Here is an 18107-nt window from a genome sequence, read left to right on the forward strand (position 1 = left end):
TTCTCTGATTGCCGTGGCTAGGACTTCCAAAACTATGTTGAATAATAGTGGTGAGAGTGGACATCCTTGTCTTGTTCCTGATCTTAGAGGAAATGCTTTCAGTTTTTCACCATTGAGAATGATGTTTACTGTGGGTTTGTCATATATGGCCTTTATTATGTTGAGGTAGGTTTCCTCTATGTGCACTTTCTGTAGAGCTTTTTTTTTTTTTTTTCGGTACGCGGGCCTCTCACTGTCGTGGCCTCTCCCGTTGCAGAGCACAGGCTCCGGACGCACAGGCTCAGCGGCCATGGCTCACAGGCCCAGCCACTCTGCGGCATGTGGGATCTTCCCGAACCGGGGCACGAACCCGCGTCCCCTGCATCGGCAGGTGGACTCCCAACCACTGCGCCACCAGGGAAGCCCCCTGTAGAGTTTTTATCATAAATGGGTGTTGAATTTTGTCAAAAGCTTTCTCTGCATCTATTGAGATGATCATATGGTTTTTATTCTTCAATTTGTTAATATGGTGTATCACACTGATTGATTTGCGTATGTTGAAGAATCCTTGCATCCCTGGGATAAATCCCACTTGATCATGGTGTATGATCCTTTGAATGTGTTGTTGGATTCTGTTTACTAGTATTTTGTTGAGGATTTTTGCATCTATATTCATCAGTGATATTGGTCTGTAATTTACTTTTTTTGTAGTATCTTTGTCTGGTTTTGGCATCAGGGTGATGGCGGCCTCATAGAATGAGTTTGGGAGTGTTCCTTCCTCTGCAGTTTTTTGGAAGAGTTTGAGAAGGATGGGTGTTAGCTCTTCTCTAAATGTTTGATAGAATTCACCTGTGAAGCCATCTGGTCCTGGACATTTGTTTGTTGGAAGATTTTTAATCACAGTTTCAATTTCATCACTTGTAATTGGTCTGTTCATATTTTCTATTTCTTCCTGGTTCAGTCTTGGAAGGTTATACCTCTCTAAGAATTTGTCCATTTCTTCCAGGTTGTCCATTTTATTGGCATAGAGTTGCTTGTAGTCTCTTAGGATGCTTTCTATTTCTGCGGTGTCTGTTGTAACTTCTCCTTTTTCATTTCTAATTTTATTGATTTGAGTCCTCTCCCTCTTTTTCTTGATGAGTCTGGCTAATGGTTTATCAATTTTGTTTATCTTCTTAAAGAACCAGGTTTTAGTTTTATTGATCTTTGCTATTGTTTTCTTTGTTTCTATTTCATTTATTTCTGCTCTGATCTTTACAATTTCTTTCCTTCTGCTAACTTTGGGTTTTGTTTGTTCTTCTTTCTCTAGTTCCTTTAGGTGTAAGGTTAGTTAGTTTTTTTGAGATTTTTCTTGTTTCTGGAGATAGGCTTGTATAGCTATAAAATTCCCTCTTAGAACTGCTTTTGCTGCATCCCAAAGGTTTTGGATTGTCGTGTTTTCATTGTCGTTTGTCTCTAGGTATTTTTTGATTTCCCGTTTGATTTCTTCAGTGATCTCTTGGTTATTTAGTAACATACTGTTTAGCCTCCATGTGTTTGTGTTTTTTACATTTTTTCCCAGTAATTCATTTCTAATCTCATAGCATTGTGGTCAGAAAAGATGCTTGATATGATTTCAATTTTCTTAAATATACTGAGGCTTGATTTGTGACCCAAGATGTGATCTATCCTGGAGAATGTTCCGTGCGCGCTTGAGAAGAAAGTGTAATCTGCTGTTTTTGGATGGAATGTGCTATAAATATCAATTAAATCTATTTGGTCTGTTGTGTCATTTAAAGCTTCTGTTTCCTTATTTATTTTCATTTTGGATGATCGGTCCATTGGTGTAAGTGAGGTGTTAAAGTCCCCCACTATTATTGTGTTACAGTTGATTTTCTCTTTTATAGCTGTTAGCAGTTGCCTTATGTATTGAGGTGCTCCTTTGTTGGGTGCATATATATTTATAATTGTTATATCTTCTTCTTGGATTGATTCCTTGATCATTATGTAGTGTCCTTCCTTGTCTCTTGTAACATTCTTTATTTTAAAGTCTATTTTATCTGACATGAGTACTGCTACTCCAGCTTTCTTTTGATTTCCATTTGCATGGAATATCTTTTTCCATCCCCTCACTTTCAGTCTGTATGTGTCCCCAGGTCTGAAGTGCATCTCTTATAAACAGCATATAGATGAGTCTTGTTTTTGTATCCATTCAGCAAGCCTGTGTCTTTTGGTTAGAGCATTTAATCCATTCACGTTTAAGGTAATTATCGATATGTATGTTCCTGTGACCATTTTCTTAATTGTTTTCAGTTTGTTTTTGTAGGTCCTTTTCTTCTCTTGTGTTTCCCACTTAGAGAAGTTCCTTTAACATTTGTTGTAGAGCTGGTTTGGTGGTGCTGAATTCTCTTAGCTTTTGCTTGTCTGTAAAGCTTCTGATTTCTCCATCGAATCTAAATGAGATCCTTGCCGGGTAGAGTAATCTTGGTTGTAGGTTCTTCCCTTCCCTCACTTTAAGTATATCATGCCACTCCCTTCTGGCTTGTAGAGTTTCTGCTGAGAAATCAGCTGTTAACCTTATGGGAGTTCCCTTGTATGTTATTTGTCGTTTTTCCCTTGCTGCTTTCAATAATTTTTCTTTGTCTTTAATTTCTGCCAATTTGATTACTATGTGTCTTGGCATGTTTCTCCTTGGGTTTATACTGTATGGGACTCTCTGCACTTCCTGGACTTGAGTAGCTATTTCCATTCCCATGTTAGGGAAGTTTCTGACTCTAATGTCTTCAGATATTTCCTCGGGTCCTTTCTCTCTCTCTTCTCCTTCTGGGACCCCTATAATGCGAATGTTGTTGCGTTTAATGTTGTCCCAGAGGTCTCTTAGGCTGTCTTCATTTCTTTTCATCTTTTTTCTTTATTCTGTTCTGCAGCAGTGAATTCCACCATTCTGTCTTCCAGGTCACTTATCTGTTCTTCTGCCTCAGTTATTCTGCTATTGATTCCTTCTAGTGTAATTTTCATTTCAGTTATTGTATTGTTCTTCTCTGTTTGTTTGTTCTTTAATTCTTCTAGGTCTTTGTTAAACATTTCTTGCATCTTCTCGATCTTTGCCTCCATTCTTTTTCCGAGGTCCTGGATCATCTTCACTATCATTATTCTGAATTCTTTTTCTGGAAGGTTGCCTATCTCCACTTCATTTAGTCGTTTTTCTGGGGTTTTATCTTGTTCCTTCCTCTGGTACATAGTCCTCTGCCTTTTCATCTTGTCTGTCTTTCTGTGTATGTGGTTTTTGTTCCACAGGCTGCAGGATTGTAGTTCTTCTTGCTTCTCCTGTCTGCCCTCTCGGGGAGATAATTTTAAACTATGTAAATATCCTGTTTCTCATCATACTTCTACCCATTCGTTTTAGCACCTGATGATGATTCTTGCTTGCATCAGTTGTTCATATAACGATTGCAAAATTGTCAGTCCTTTCATATGTATTAGTTGGTGTTCTATTAAAAACTTTTCTTTGCCCCTGTTTACTTATTTGCTTATTTGTTAGTGTGGACTCATGGATTCTCATGCTACTGATCTTTTTTTTCTTGTGTTAAAATACATGTAACATAAAATTTACTATCTTAGCCATTTTTAAGTGTGCAATCCAGTGGTGTTAAATACATTCACATTCACATTGTTGTGCAACCATCACCACCACCCATCCCCATAACTCTTTTCATCTTGTAAAACAGATACCCATTGAACAATAACTCCCATTTCCCCACTCTTCCCAGCCCCTGGCAACCACTATTCTATTTTCTGTCTCTATGATTTTGACTACTCTAAGTACCATGTGTAAGTGGAATCATATAATATTTGTCTTTTTGTGTCTGGCTTATTTCGCTGAGAGTAATATCCTCAAGGTTCATGCATGTTATAGCAGGTATTATTAGTACTTCATTCCATTTAAAAGCCGAATAATATTCCATTGTATGGATGAACCATATTTTGCTTATCTGTTCATCTATGATCGACCCTTAGGTTGCTTCCACATTTTAGCCATTGTGAGTAATGCTACTGTGAATAGCATTTAAATCCCCTGGAAGCCACTTCCGCCAGGAGGGCAGGGGCTGGAACAGTTGGGGGCAGGTGCAACAGCCGTGGCCTCCTGCCCCTCTGCCTGCTCCTCTGTGAGCAGAAGCAGCGTTCAGAGCCGATTCCCAGTTTTTGGAGGACAGGGTCCTTTTTGCCCACCCTAGGTCCTGCAAGATGCTCCAGGGACACACGCACAGCTGCCTCCTGGGTCCTGGGGTGGGGGATGGGTAGCTGTTCCTGTGCTAAGAGCTGAGAGCAGTTTAACCCTCCAAACCTTCCCCTGGAAGTTGCAAGCCTTCAGCAGACTGCAGACTTCCAGAATAGTTACATTGGGCACATTCTGCCAGTGCAGTATTTGCCCAGGCGGGAGAGGGGTTCCCGGTGCTGCCGGCTCTGCCATCCATCCAGGAGCCTCTCCAGTTGATTTTGATATTGATCTTATAGCTAGACAATCTGTTAAACTTAAAAAAATTAATACACTTTGTCTTATAGAGCAGTTTTAGGTTTACAGAAAGATGGCACAAGGAATTCCTGTTCAGCCATTTCGCTCCCCCTCCCACCCCATTTCCCTTGTTATTAATATCTTGCATTAATTTGGTACTTTTTAAATACAATTGATGAGCCAATGTTGATACATTATTATCATCCAAAGTCCATAGTTTACGTTCAGATTCACTCTTTGTGTTGTACGTTCCATGGGTTTTGACACATGTATACAACATGTGTCCATCATTACTCTATCATGCAGAATAGTTTCACTGCTCTTAAAATCCTCCATGATCCGCCTATTCATCCTCCCCCCTCACCCATCCCCTGGGAACCACTCCAGTATGTCATATGGTTAGAATCATACAGTCTGTAGCCTTTTCAGACTGGCTTCTTTCACTTAGTAATATGCATGTAAAGTTTCTTCATATCTTCATGTACCAGTTTGTTTATCCATTGCCTATTGAAGGACATCTTGGTTGCTTCCAAGTTTTAGCATTATGAATAAACGTGCTATAATTACTCCTGTGCAGGTTTTTGTGTGGACATGTTTTCAGCTCATTTCAGTAAATACCAAAGAGCATATGGTTGGCTCATATGGTAAGAATATATTAGTTTTGTAAGAAACCACCAAACTGTCTTCCAAAGCGGCTGCACCATTCTGCGTTCACACCAGCAGTGATGAGGGTTCCTGTTGCTCCACAGCCTCGCCAGCATTTGGTGCTGTCAGTGTTCCGGGTTTTGGCCATTCCGATAGGTGTGTAGTGATATCTCTTTGTTTTAATTTGTGACTTCCTAATGATGTATAATGCTGAACATCTTTTCATGTATCTATTGGCCATGTGTATATCTTTGGTGAGGTGTGTATTCAGATCTTTTGCACATTTTAAATTTGGGTTGTTGTCTTATTGTTGAGTTTTAGAAGTACCTTGTATATTTTAAATAGCAACCCTTTGTCAGCCATGTATTTTACAAAGATTTTCTCTCAGTCTGTGGCAAGCTCAGGTCTGGCTGCTCTCCGCTCAAAAGCCGATACTTGAGAGGCAAGTGTTGTAAGAAAGGAAAGGTTGCTTTAATCAGAAGGCTGGCAATGTGGGGAGAAGGTGGGTTCATGTCCCCCGAATCAACTCCAGAGATTCTGCTCAGCCCTGACAGGTTTTAAAGGGGAAAGAATCTCAGTGAACCATCAAGGCAGGAGGTCAAGCTCTGTGTCCTCTCCTTGCGTGCAGGCTGGCTGACTCCTCATGAGCTTTCTTCAGATGTTGTCTTGCCCACACGGCCTGCCTGCAGGATTGCTAAGGGGGCTGCTGGGGGCAGACAGCTAGTCACTCTTTAACTGCTCGGTTCTTAATTCCTACTTCTTTTCGTCTAGGGAAAGGACCGACAGGTTAGGCAAGGCATGGTGTGCATCCAGTAGAGCGTGAGTCAGGAGTTAGGTTAAATGTCACCTAGTGACCTCATTTCTGTAAGGCTTGAGGGCAACAGAAATGGGCAAACAGGAAAGGGGCAAAAGAGCTCCTTACATTTTCATTCTGTCGACAATGTCTTCTGCAGAGCCGGAGTTTTTCATTTTAATGAAGTACAGCCTATCAGTGTTTTCTTTCATAGATTGTGATTGGAGTGTTATATCTAAAAAGTTTTCACCAAACCCAAGGTCACCTAGAGTTTCTCCTATGTTATGTTCTAGGAGTTTTATAGTCTTGTGTTTTACATGAAAAGACAAAAATCTGTGATTCATTCTGAGTTAATTTTTGTGAATGGTGTAAGGTCTGTATCTAGATTTATTTATGTTTTATGTGCTGTTCGGTGTTCCATTACCATTTGTCAGAGACTCTCCTTTCTCCATTGGATTGCCTTTGCTCCTTTGCCAATGGTTACTTGACAGTATTTGTGTGGGTCTGTTTCTGGGCTCTCTATTCTCCATTGATCTATCTGTGTATTCTTTCACTGATACCACACAGTCCTGATGACCGTAGCTTTACAGTAAGTCTTGAAGTCGGGTAGTGTCAGTTTTCCAACTTTATTCCCCTTAAATAGTGTGTTTTCTATTCTGTTTCTTTTGCCTCTGCATAAAACTTTGGAATCTGTTGATATCTATGAAATGATTTGCTGAAATTTTGATTGAGATTGTGTTGCATATATAGATCAAGTTGGGAAGATCTTTTGATTCTTTTATCATAATTTTATAGTTTCCCTCTTATAGATCTTGTATATATATTTTTAGATTTATACCTAAGTACTTAAAATTTTTTTTGGTGCTAACATAATTGGTATTGTGATTTTAATTTCAGAATCTAATTGTTCATTGCTGGTAGGAAAACAGTTGTCTTTTGTATATTAACCTTCTATCCTGCAACGTTGCTGTAATTGCTCAGTAGTTCCAGGAGTTTTTTGGTCGGTTCTTTGGGATTTTCTACATAGATAACCATGTAATCTGTGAACAAAGACAGTTTTATTTCTTCTTCCCCAATATGTATGCCTTTTATTTCCTTGTCTTATCTTATTGCATTAGCTAGGACTCCCAGTATGAAGTTGAATACAAGTGGTGAGGGTAGACATCCTTGTTCCTGATTCAGCAGGAAAGCGTCTAGTTTTTCTCACCATTACGTATGATGTTAGCTGTGGGTTTTTTGTGGCTGCTCTTTTTCAAGTTGAGGAACTTCCCCTCTGTTCCTAGTTTGCTGAAAGTTTTTTTTTTTTAAATCATGAATAGGTGTTAGATTTTGTCAAATATTTCTTCTACAGCTATTGATATGATCATGTGATTTTTTTTTTCTTCTTTAGAAAAGAAGTTGATTTGATAGATTGCATTAATTGATTTTTGAATGTTCAACCAGCCTTTCATACCTGGGATAGATCCCACTTGTTTGTGATATGTAATTCTTCTTATACATTGTTGGATTTGATTTGCTAATATTTTATTGAGGACTTTTTATATCTGTGCTACTGAGAGATATTTATCCCTAGTTTTCCTTTCTCATAATGTCTTTGTCTGTTTTTGGTATGCTGTCCTCATCGAATGAGTTAGGCAAAATTCCCTCTGTTTCTGTTCTTTGGAAGAGATTGTAGAGTTGGTACAATTTCTTCCTTAGATGTTTGGTAGAATTCACCAGCGAATCCATCTGGGTAACTCTTTTTATTCTAATTAATTGCTGGTAGATTCTTTTGGGTTTTCTCTGTAGACAGTCATATCACTTGTAAATGACATATTTTTCCTTTCAATCCATAGGCCTATAGTTTATTTTCTTGTCTCATTGCCCTGGCTAAAACTTCAGTATTCTGCTTAGCAGAAGTGGTAATAGTGCCATCTTTGTCATATTTCCTGATTTTAAAGGGGAATGCTTCTAATATTTCTCCATTAAGAATGACATTTGGGAATTCCCTGGTGGTCCAGTGGTTAGGACTCTGCACTTCCACTGCTGGGGGCCTGGGTTCAGTCCCTGGTCAGGGAACTAAGGTCCCACAAGCTGTGTGATGTGGATGAAAAAAAAAAAAGAATGACATCTCCTGTAGGTTTTTGGTAATTATCCCTTTTCAGGTTAACAAAGCTCTTTTCTCTTCCTAGTTTGCTAAGTTGTTTTTTCTCTCTGTTGTGAATAGGTGTTGTATTTTAGCAAATGATTTTTCTATCTCTATTGAGATGATTATACATTCATCTCCTTTATCTGTTAATATTGTAGATAATTATTGTAGATTTTTCTAATGTTAAAACACCTTTGCATTTCTGGATGAACCTCACTTAGTATTGGTATATCTCTACTGTATGTAGTTTCCAATATTTAATTTAGAGTTTTGCATCTGTGCCCATTAATGAACAGCCTGAAATTTTTACCATATCCCTCTTGTCTGGTTTGTTGAGAAGCTTATGCTGAGTTCCCAAAATGAACTAGGGAAAGTGTTCCTTCCTCTTTCTATTTCCTAGGAGAGTTTGTGTAAGGTTAGAATGATTGTTCTTGATAATTTAGTAGAATTCACTTAAAAAATGTCTAGACTTGGAGTTCTTTTTCTGGGCAAAGTTTATGCTTTTTACGTATATCTTTAGTAGTTGTAGGACTATTCAGGCTCTTTATTCTTGAGGCAGTTTCAATACGTTAATTTTCTGAGTAATTTTTACGTATTGTCTAAGTTTTCAAATGTATTGCATGAATTTTTCTTATCTTCTCTTTACTTTTTAATTTCCACTAAAGCTATAGTCATACCGCTCTTTCTGTTGCTAATGTTGTTTGTTTGTACTTCCATTCTTTGTATTAACATGTCTTGCTGAGTTGGTGGCTGAAAACAGCACACGTGTATCACCTCGCAGTTTCTGGGGGTCAGGAGTCCAGGCGTGGCTGAGCTGGGCCCTCTGCTTCGGGATTTCCCCGGGTTGCAGTCAGGATGCTGGCCAGGGCTGGGGCCTTACCTGGGCATTGACTGAGGGCTGCCCCAGGCGTGTGTGGTTGTTGGCAGGTTTCCATCCCTTGCGGATTGTCAGCCTCAGGCCCCATTTCCTTGATGACTGTTGGCTGGAGCCGCCCTTAGTTTCCTGCCACGTGGGCTTCTGTATGGCGGCTCCATGAGAACCAGCAAGGGAGGGACAGTAGAGCCAGGGAGTCTGTCTGCCAGCCAGGTGGGAGCTGGAAGCAGCGACCATCAGCTGTGCAGGGATCAGCTGGCTACAAACAGGACAAGGGGCTGCCGCCCGAGAGGGATGACACAGGCTGGGTGCCTGGAGGCGAGTGAGCGTGAGGGGGGCGGATCACGCTAAAGGCTGTATTCATACCTTCACCTCTAGTCCTTTCAGAGAACCAGGTCTTCTTTGGAAGTACCAGGTAGACCTGCGATGGATCTTCTTTGTCCTCTGAATGTATTTTCTCTCTCATTTTTTGTTTATTTTAAAATTTTCGTTTATGTGATTTACTCAAGCCTGTGTCACTGACCTTGTTTTCGGTGATATCGATCCTGTTTGTAGCTGCTTCTAATGTGGGTTCGTCCCTGAGGTTTTCCTCTCCTTAATTTCTTCTTTTCACTGCCACTTTGTTCCCCTCCTGTGGCCTGTAATCGCTGCTTCTTCGACCTTGTATCTCCTCCCTGAACTGTTTGTTTTTACGTATTTTTAAGGAAGACCATGCTCGTTCTTTTGAGGCCGTAGAGTGGGGGGAATGGGGGTAGCAGGTAAGTTGCTGTTTTGCTGCACTGTTCATTGGGCATGTTCATCCTGCTGTGTTCCAGGGAGACCCTCGAGCGGGGCCTGCAGTTCTGTCGGCAGAAGCAGAGGCCTGATGGCTCCTGGGAAGGGTGAGTGATGCCTGTGGGTGCAGATGCGTGTGGGGTGCTTGTGCTGCCCAGGGGTTTCTGGACATGTTCCTGGTGGGCCTTGCTCCTTTCTGAATGCCCAGCCTCCCCCGGTGGTGACTGCTCAGCGTGCTGCTCAGGTAGCGTGGCTGAGGGCGTTGGAAGGGCGCGGTGGCCTGGTGGCTCTACCCCTTCTCTGGCTTTGGATCCGTTCTCACCCGGCTTTGGATCCAGCACATGGAGCCGCCCACGGAGGCCAGGTTGGGTAGGTCTGCCTTAGTGCTGAGGCCTTGTGGATGCTTTTCCTGAAGACAGCTGCAGCCCCCCGTACACCCCCATGCTGGAGGGAGACCCTGCGCCCGCTGTGAACGAGGACTCAGGGGCCGGGCGCTGTCCCCTTCTTCCTCCAGCTCCTGGGGGGTGTGCTTCACCTACGGCACCTACTTTGGGCTGGAAGCCTTCGCCTGCATGGGGCACACTTACCGCGACGGGTGAGTGTGGACATTCCCACCTTGGCGGGATGGGGGTCTTCTCAGCATGACACTCTGCTGGGGGTGTTTCTCCCTTTGTTGTTTGATTTTGGGGGTGTTCTTAAATGTTTTTAAACTGTGAGATAAGATCAGGATACCAGAAAATGTATGAGCCACTGTGCCTCACTGCTCTGCGCAGCCTCCGGGCTCTTGTGGGGGAGGGAAGCCTCTGGCCCTCTGCCCTCCCCCAGCTAACCCACCCATACCCAAGCCCCACACCCAAGTACGAGCTGGAGCAGCCCGAGGCCAGGACACTGGCTGAGAGAAGGGAGGAGGCCTCGGGTCAGCTGTCTCCAGACACCTCCCCGAGGGCTGCTTTGCTGGTGGGTCACGTCCAGGAGGCCATCTGCAGATGCACGGCATCTCCCTTTACCTTCCAACAGCCCTGCGGTGCCAGCGCCTCTGTCCCCCTTCACGTCCCACGGTGGGCTGGGCCTGAGTGCGGGGGCCCACGCATCCCTCTCTGTGGCCCTGAGGGGCCTGGCCAGGGCGAGAAGGGGGGCAGGGACTTCGCCCGGCATGATGGTGTCTCGTGTCTTGCTGGTCTCTGCAGGGCTGCCTGTGCAGAGGTCTCCCAGGCCTGCGACTTCCTGCTGTCCCGACAGATGGCAGATGGAGGCTGGGGGGAGGACTTCGAGTCCTGTGAGCAGCGGCGCTACGTGCAGAGTGCCCGGTCCCAGATCCACAACACGTGCTGGGCCCTGATGGGGCTGATGGCCGTCAGGTGGGGGCGACGAGGCCTCTCCCAGAGCCGCGGGGCTGGGCGAAGGAAGGGCGGTGAGCCGGCAGCCTGGGCGGGCACGGCAGCTGAGCTCCGAGTGCAGCAGTGGGAGGATGCGAGGCCTGCGGGGCCCCCTCAACAGCTCCCAGGGCGAGGTGGCAGGTCCTGCAAAGAGGCCCCCCAACAGGAACAGCCAGGGGAGCAGGGCCGTCAGCAGCGTGAGGTGTGGCAGCACCTGCTCTATGTCCGCAGCCGGCCCTAAGCCACACACGTGCTCAGGCACGTGTGCACAACACACACACGCAGACGTGTGCATGCAGACGTGCACACGGTGTCCCAGTCTGTGCTGCCCTGTTGGGTTTGGGGCCCCTAGGAAATCTCCCTAAAGCCCCCTCAAAGGAAGGCCAGGTAGTGTGGGCAGGAGCGGGCAGGCTGAGCTCTGTCCTGAGCCATCGAGCCTTCTGGTGTCTCATCAGGCCGGGACGAGCAAGCTTAGCACATGTGGCTTCGGCGGCCCTCAGAGGGCCCTGAAGACCAGTGGCCGGGTGGACAGAAGAGCAGCCCCTCGTGGCAGGGACTGCTCGCCCGGCCACGCGTGGGCTGCCCTCCTGCCCGCTCGCCTCTGCCCCGGTGGCGTTTGCTGCTCCTCGGGGTGTCTGGTGGGCTGACTGTTACTGGTGGGTCTGGCAGTTCGGGTCTCTCTGTCATCGTGCAGCGTTTCACATCCTTGTCCCTGCGCTTGGCTGCGTGAGGGTGAGGACGCAGGTCTGTCTGCAGCCAGAGGGGGGCTCGTGCAGAGTGGTGGTGGGAGTGTTCAGTGCCCGTCTCCCTGCAGGCACCCTGACGTAGTGGCCCTGGAGAGAGGAGTCAGCTACCTGCTTGGAAAGCAGCTGCCCAATGGCGACTGGCCCCAGGTACGAGTGGGAGCGCACCTGGCCCCACGTCCTTCATGGGGCTGCACCTGGCCCCAGGTACGGGTGGGTGCAGCTGGCCCCACGTCCTTCATGGGGCCGCAGGTGGGCTTTCACCTTGGGGATCTGAGAGTCACAAACACCACCGGTGAGTGGCCTGTGTTGGAAGCAGGTCTGTGATGGTGGCGGGGCCTGAAGGCCTGGGCCGTTTGCAGCTGAAGCACTGGCTTGGTGGCAGGGCTGGTGGCGTCGGGGAAGGAGCTGGCGGGGGAGAAGCCCACGGGCCAGGACACCCTTGGGCTGATCCTGACAGCCCCTCACTCAGAAGGAAGTGTGGAAGGGCATGGGGTCACGAGGTCACGTGAGGCTGGCCCCGCCTTGGATGAGTCCGGGGTTGGTGGGGCTGCGAGGGGCTGGTGGCCCGGGCTGGAGGGTTTGTTGCAGGGCCTGGGGTCCGAGAGCTGGGGTGGTGGTAGGCCCCGCCTGCTGAGGTCAGCCGGCCAGCCCTCCAGCCAGGGTCCCGGTTCAGGGAGCTGTCCAGCCACCTGGTGGAGACGTTGTGTTCATTCCCTGTGTCCTTTCAGGACAACATCGCTGGGGTCTTCAACAAGTCCTGTGCCATCAGCTACACGAGCTACAGAAACGTCTTCCCCATCTGGGCCCTTGGGCGCTTCTCCCGCCTGCACCCCGAGAGCGCCCTCGCCGGCCACCCTTGAGAGCACGTCTGGTCATGCGAGTTCCAGGCGAGGCTGGGGCATCTCAGAGGGGCCGAGGCAGCCCCCTCCCTGCCCGCTTCGGCGGAAGCACTGAGCCTGGGCCTGTGGCACGGGCAGGGCTGGTGCCTTCAGACTTGATTTTCAGCGTAGCGTTAGTTCTGAGAACAGTTGGTCGAGCTCGGGAGAGGGAAGGAACAGGGTGAGCCGTGAGGGTGGGTAAGGCACAGTGCGCTGCGTGGTACCGCCTGGCGTGGTACGTGTCCCCTCTGTGGGCGCGGGGCTGGGAGGGCTTTCCTGACCAGTGACTGAGTCCTCAGGAGCGGAGCAGCTGTGCCTCGTCCGCGTCCTGCCTCGGGCCCTCGAGGACCGGCTCTTCCTGTCTCTGTCTCTGGCTGAGGGATGGGACAGCCGCTTGCAACGGCCGGGCAGGAGAGGCTGGGCCTGCCTGTTCACCGTGGCGGCTCAGGCTCAGTGAGGATCGGGGACCAGACGCCGCAGGCCGGCCTGCCCCGGGTCTCGAGCTCACCAGCGCCGCGTCATGGCTCAGCCGCCCCGTGGGGCGCCAGCATCGCTACCTCAGAGGTGGCAGTCGTCTTGTAGTGACAGATGGGAGGCCGAGCGTGAGGAAGGGTGAGGGGTTGTTAATGGCCACGCAGCAGTGGGACCCTGATGTGTGTTGGGGACACCCCTCGCCCCCCTTTGTGCTCCAAGCTGCAGGGAGGGTCACATTTCCAGGGTGCTGCCTCTCAGGTGGCGAGCCTCTGAATTCCCCTCTGGCTTCTAAACCCGTCTGGCTTAGCGTGTGTGGACTTGGGGCTCAGGATGGAAAATCCAAACCCTGGAATTGCCTCTGACCTACGAGGATGAGCAGGAGTGTGGCTGTGAGGGTCACTGAGAGCGTCGATGAGGGTCAAACCCAGGCCTGGTGTCGCCCCAGGGGCCCACCTGCTTCTCGTCCCCCCCAGGGCCTTCTCCTTCTGCTGTTCCTCTGTGCCTCTCCCTGTCTGACGGCTGCCCTGGCTGCACGGCCCCAGTGCACCACCCTCCCTCTGACAGCCAGAGAGACGCCTGGGTGCCCCCCTGCTCCCGCCATCCCTGCCCAGACCCTTAGGGTGCTCTCCGAGGTTTGCACCACGTGGCCTTGCTTCCGCAGCTCTCGTGGCCCCCGAGCGCTCTCCCTGACTCTGCCCGGGGCTCGCCTGCGTCCAGCCTTTGCCTGAGCTGCCCCCCACTGCCCTCCTGCCCCAGGTGGTGCTCTATCTGCTCTGAGCCCCGCAGGGCCTGGGCGCGTGTACACGCTGGCAGGTCCTGCTGGCTCCACCGGCTGCCACACTGTGGAACGTAGCGGGTGTTCAGCTGGTACTAGTTGGATGTCAGCACTTGCCCCAGACGTTTTTAAACTAGGGTTTATTTTGCTGAGGAAGCTGCGCTGGGCCCCTTTGAGATCTGTCAGGGTTGCTCTTGCACCAGCAGCGCAGACGGTGATTTCCAACGGTCTGCTTCTTGCAGCGGTCACTGCCCAGCCATGATCAGATCACTGGACGAAACATAAAGCTTCCGGGAAAGAAATGAAAATCAACTGTTACACTGAAACATTATGGAAGGTCACCTATCTTACCAGCTACCTTAATACACAGACATTTGAGCCCCTTAGGCAGAGGCTTGTCGTGCATGTGTTTTGTTTCATCCTGGAAACCGTCATAGATTGGGGTCCCTCGTGCCCCATGTTGGACCACCACCCCTCAGTCTCAGGGAACAAGAGAAATTGTTCCAAGATAAGCAGGATGCACCTCTAGTTATTTGAGGGGAAAATATTTGCCTCAACCTGATTAAAAGTCAAGTTATCTGTCCTGGGAGAATGGTTAACGTGTCTTGAATTCAAGTTGTTTTATTTTTGGTTATCAGGAGCAAGTTTTGAATGTTGTGCTGGGAAGCTTTCTCTGGAGCCAGGTTAGCTTTTGTTGTTCAGCAGGATGTAAACTTCAGATCTGACCCTTTGAGGGATTCTCTAACTGGAAATGCTTAACTCACAATGGAAACTTATCTCCAAGAAATACTTTCCTTACTGAACATAACCAATGTTGATGTGTAGATTTAAATTTTATTCAGACAATAAAAATGTTTGAACAATTGATACAATCAACTGTTGCTTCCTCATTCTTCTCTCAACTCTCAGCAACTAATTATAGGTTAATTGGTCAGCTTGATTTATTTTCATCTCTCCATCTGCAATGTGAAGTTTTATTTATAAGGTTAGAAACACAAGACAAGGGGACACAAAGGCAAGAAAGTTAGAGGGGACTGGCAGGGATGTCACACATGAGGTACCTGCCAGGGCCTTGATTCTCTTGCTGTTGTTGGCCTCCAAAGTCAGTGCTCAGCTTTCTCACTGATTGTGGGAAGGGGGCGTCTGGGCTGCGCCTCTCCACAAGGCGTCTGGTCACAGCAGAATTCACAAGAACCGCCCTCGCAAGTGGCAGCCGTAGGAAGCTGAAGACACAGCTCCGAAGAGCTCGGTAAACTTACTAGGGGCACTGGGGCAGCATGTCTTGACCTTGGGCTCCCCTCAAAGACATGTGCCTGGCATTTTCACTTGGAATTTCTGGCGCTGTTTTGAAAACCCTCTTTCCTCACTCAGGATTAGGGTGATAGCGATAACTTCAGAGTTACTTGTTTTCTTCAGGGAAAATAATTCAACCAATAGCTTCTACTATTATTGGTATGTGACTTGCAGCTTTCCTCCCAGGGCAGTGGTGCCCCAGGGGCCATTTGAGACCCGTGCTGCACATGGTGGAGGACAGCTGCTTTGGTGGCTTTAGGCAGCCTCTGATGCCTGTCCCACGGCCAGGCCTCTTGTGCAGGATGCAGCGAGCCTGAGACCTCGTGTTCCCTGATGCCCCTGGTTCTTGGGAAGGTAGGGGAGCAGGGCTTGCCCTAGGGCCCTCTAGGAATAGGTGAGCGTTGAAGCGGCCTGACGGTGGCCAGAAGACTTAAAACATCAAACAGAGCTTCAGTGGCCTGTTGGATAATACTGAGTGGTCCAACACGTGTCATCTGAGACCTAGAAAAGCAGGAGGGAGGGTGGAAGGCAGGCAGAAAAACATTGGAAGAAACCATGGCTGAAATGTTCCCAAATACAAGACATGTAAGCCCACAGATCCATGAACCTCAGCAGACAGACCAAAAACCCCACCAAAACCCACTTCAAGGCTCATGATAATCTGATGAAGACCAAGGATGAATAAATCTTAAAAGCAAACGAAACAGGCATGTTATGTACTGGTGAGCAAAGACAAGGATGACAAGTGACTTCTCATCAGGAACAGACATGCCGGAATGACGTCTTCAAAGTGTTGAAACTTAAATTCCATATTCAAAGAAAACAGAAATGAAGGCAGAGCGGACCTTTTCCAGACAAACCAGCGCTGAAGGAATCGTCCAGCAGCCTTGCCTTACGAGAAACGTTCAGTTGTTTAGGTGTGGGAAAGAGATACTGGGTGGAAGCCGATCTTCAGAGAATGAGGAGCACCAGGTGGGAAGTGTGTGGTAAGTATAGAAGCTTTCTCCCTTTGTCTAAAAGATTTTTTCTTTAAAATTAACTTTTTTTCTTTTAATTAATTACTTAATTTTTGGCTATGTTGGGTCTTCGTTGCTCCACGTGGGCCCTGCATTGGCAGGCAGAGTCTTAACCACTGTGCCACCAGGGAAGTCCCTAAAATTAACTTTTAAAAGCAAAAATAATAATGGTGGTTTTAACATAAGAAGTAAAAGGTACGACAACACGAAGGGTGTTGCAGGAGGATGGAGGCTCCTACCTCGTGTATACAGTGGTGTGCTACGTAAAGGTAGACTGTGGTAAGCAGAAGAGACCTGCTGTAAGCCCTAGAGGAGACCACTAAAAAACAAAGAGGTACAGCTGGCAAACTAATAAAGGAGTAAAATAACCCTCCTAAAATAAAAGAAGGCAAGAAAAAGAAGAACAAAGGACAGATGGGACAAATAGAAAACAAGATAATAGGCTTAAACCCAACTCTCATGGACTGAATTGTGTCCCCTCCCCCCAAACTCATATGATACTGCATCTGGAGATGGGGCCTTTAAGAAGGCAATTAAGGTTAAATGAGGTCCTAAGGGTGGGTCCCTGATCCAGTAGAACTGGTGTCCTTGTAAGAGAGAGAGACACCAGGAACGCACACACAGAGGAAAGACCACATGAGGACCCAGGGTGGGTGGTCTGCACACGAGGAGAGAGGCCACAGGAGGGACCAGCCCTGCCAGTACCCTTGTCTTGGACTTCTAGCTTCCAGAACTGTGAGAAAATAAATGTTGTTTAAGCCACCCAGGCTGTGCTGGTTTGTTATGGCAGCCCTAGAAGACTAATACACCAACCATTTAAATAATTTTATTAACTGTAAAGGGCCAACCACTCTGGTTAAAAGGCAGAGATTTTAACTAGAGATTGTTAACATTGGATGAAAAAGCATGACACATCAATGTTGTCCATAGAAATTTTCAGTGTAAAGATACAGACAGGATAAAAGTGAAAGTTTAGAAAAATACATAACATAAAAACACAAATAAGAAGAAAAAGTGCTATATTAATATCAGTAGATTTCAGGAAAAGAAATAGTACCAGAAATAAAAAGACACTTACTAACAAAAAAAAAGTCAATTCATCAAGAAGGCATAGCAATCTTAAATGTATGTGCACCTAATAACAGAGCTTCAAAATATGTGAAGCAAAAACTGGTGGGACTAAAGAAAGAATTGGACAGGTACACAATTGAAGTGGGAGGCTGTAATACTTGTCTCTGCAGCTGCAGACAAAACCTTCAACCAACTTGAGGAATCGGCGTCTGTACAGCTCCCGGCATTCTTTCCTAGAGCTCATTCACTAAGATAGGCCATATGCTGGATCATGAGACAAGTCTCAAGAAATTCAAAAGGATTGAGACTGTACAGAGTGTACTGTGACCACCATGGAGTTAAATTAGAAATCACTAACAAAAAGACTTAGAAAATCCCAAATATCTGGAAATGAAACAATACATTTCTAAATCATCTATAGTAAAAAATAAAAGCACGAGGGGAATTAGAAAATATTTCAAGCTGAATGAAAATAAAAACATGACGTCAAAATTTGTGGGATGTAGCTAAAGCAGTGCTTAGAGAAATGTTTACAGGCTTACATATTAATGCTGTAGATAAGGTTTAAAATCAATGATTGGGCTTCCCTGGTGGCGCAGCGGTTGAGAGTCCGCCTGCCGATGCAGGGGACGGGGGTTCGTGCCCCGGTCTGGGAAGATCCCACATGCCGCGGAGCAGCTGGGCCCGTGAGCCATGGCCGCTGAGCCTGTGCATCCGGAGCCTGTGCTCCGTAATGGGAGAGGCCACAGCAGTGAGAGGCCCGCGCAAAAAAAAAAAAAATCAATGATTTAAT

At 46.9% G+C, this 18107-nt stretch overlaps 1 protein-coding gene across 2 annotated transcripts in view; it reads left to right on the forward strand.

Moving 5' to 3' along the window:
* The window catches only part of LSS (lanosterol synthase), a 42453-nt gene extending 27647 nt beyond the window's left edge, over window positions 1-14806 (forward strand). For both annotated transcript variants that reach the window (XM_030835654.2, XM_060297672.1), the window contains exons 18-22: window positions 9727-9792; window positions 10200-10280; window positions 10873-11043; window positions 11876-11954; window positions 12536-14806. In XM_030835654.2, coding sequence (XP_030691514.1) covers window positions 9727-9792; window positions 10200-10280; window positions 10873-11043; window positions 11876-11954; window positions 12536-12667 — 529 coding nt within the window. In that variant the 3' untranslated portion in view covers window positions 12668-14806. The remainder of the gene's footprint in view (window positions 1-9726; window positions 9793-10199; window positions 10281-10872; window positions 11044-11875; window positions 11955-12535) is intronic.
* Window positions 14807-18107: the final 3301 nt, after the last annotated feature.

This window comes from Globicephala melas, chromosome 4 (assembly GCF_963455315.2).
Source record: "Globicephala melas chromosome 4, mGloMel1.2, whole genome shotgun sequence".
Classification (NCBI taxonomy): Eukaryota; Metazoa; Chordata; class Mammalia; order Artiodactyla; family Delphinidae; genus Globicephala; species Globicephala melas.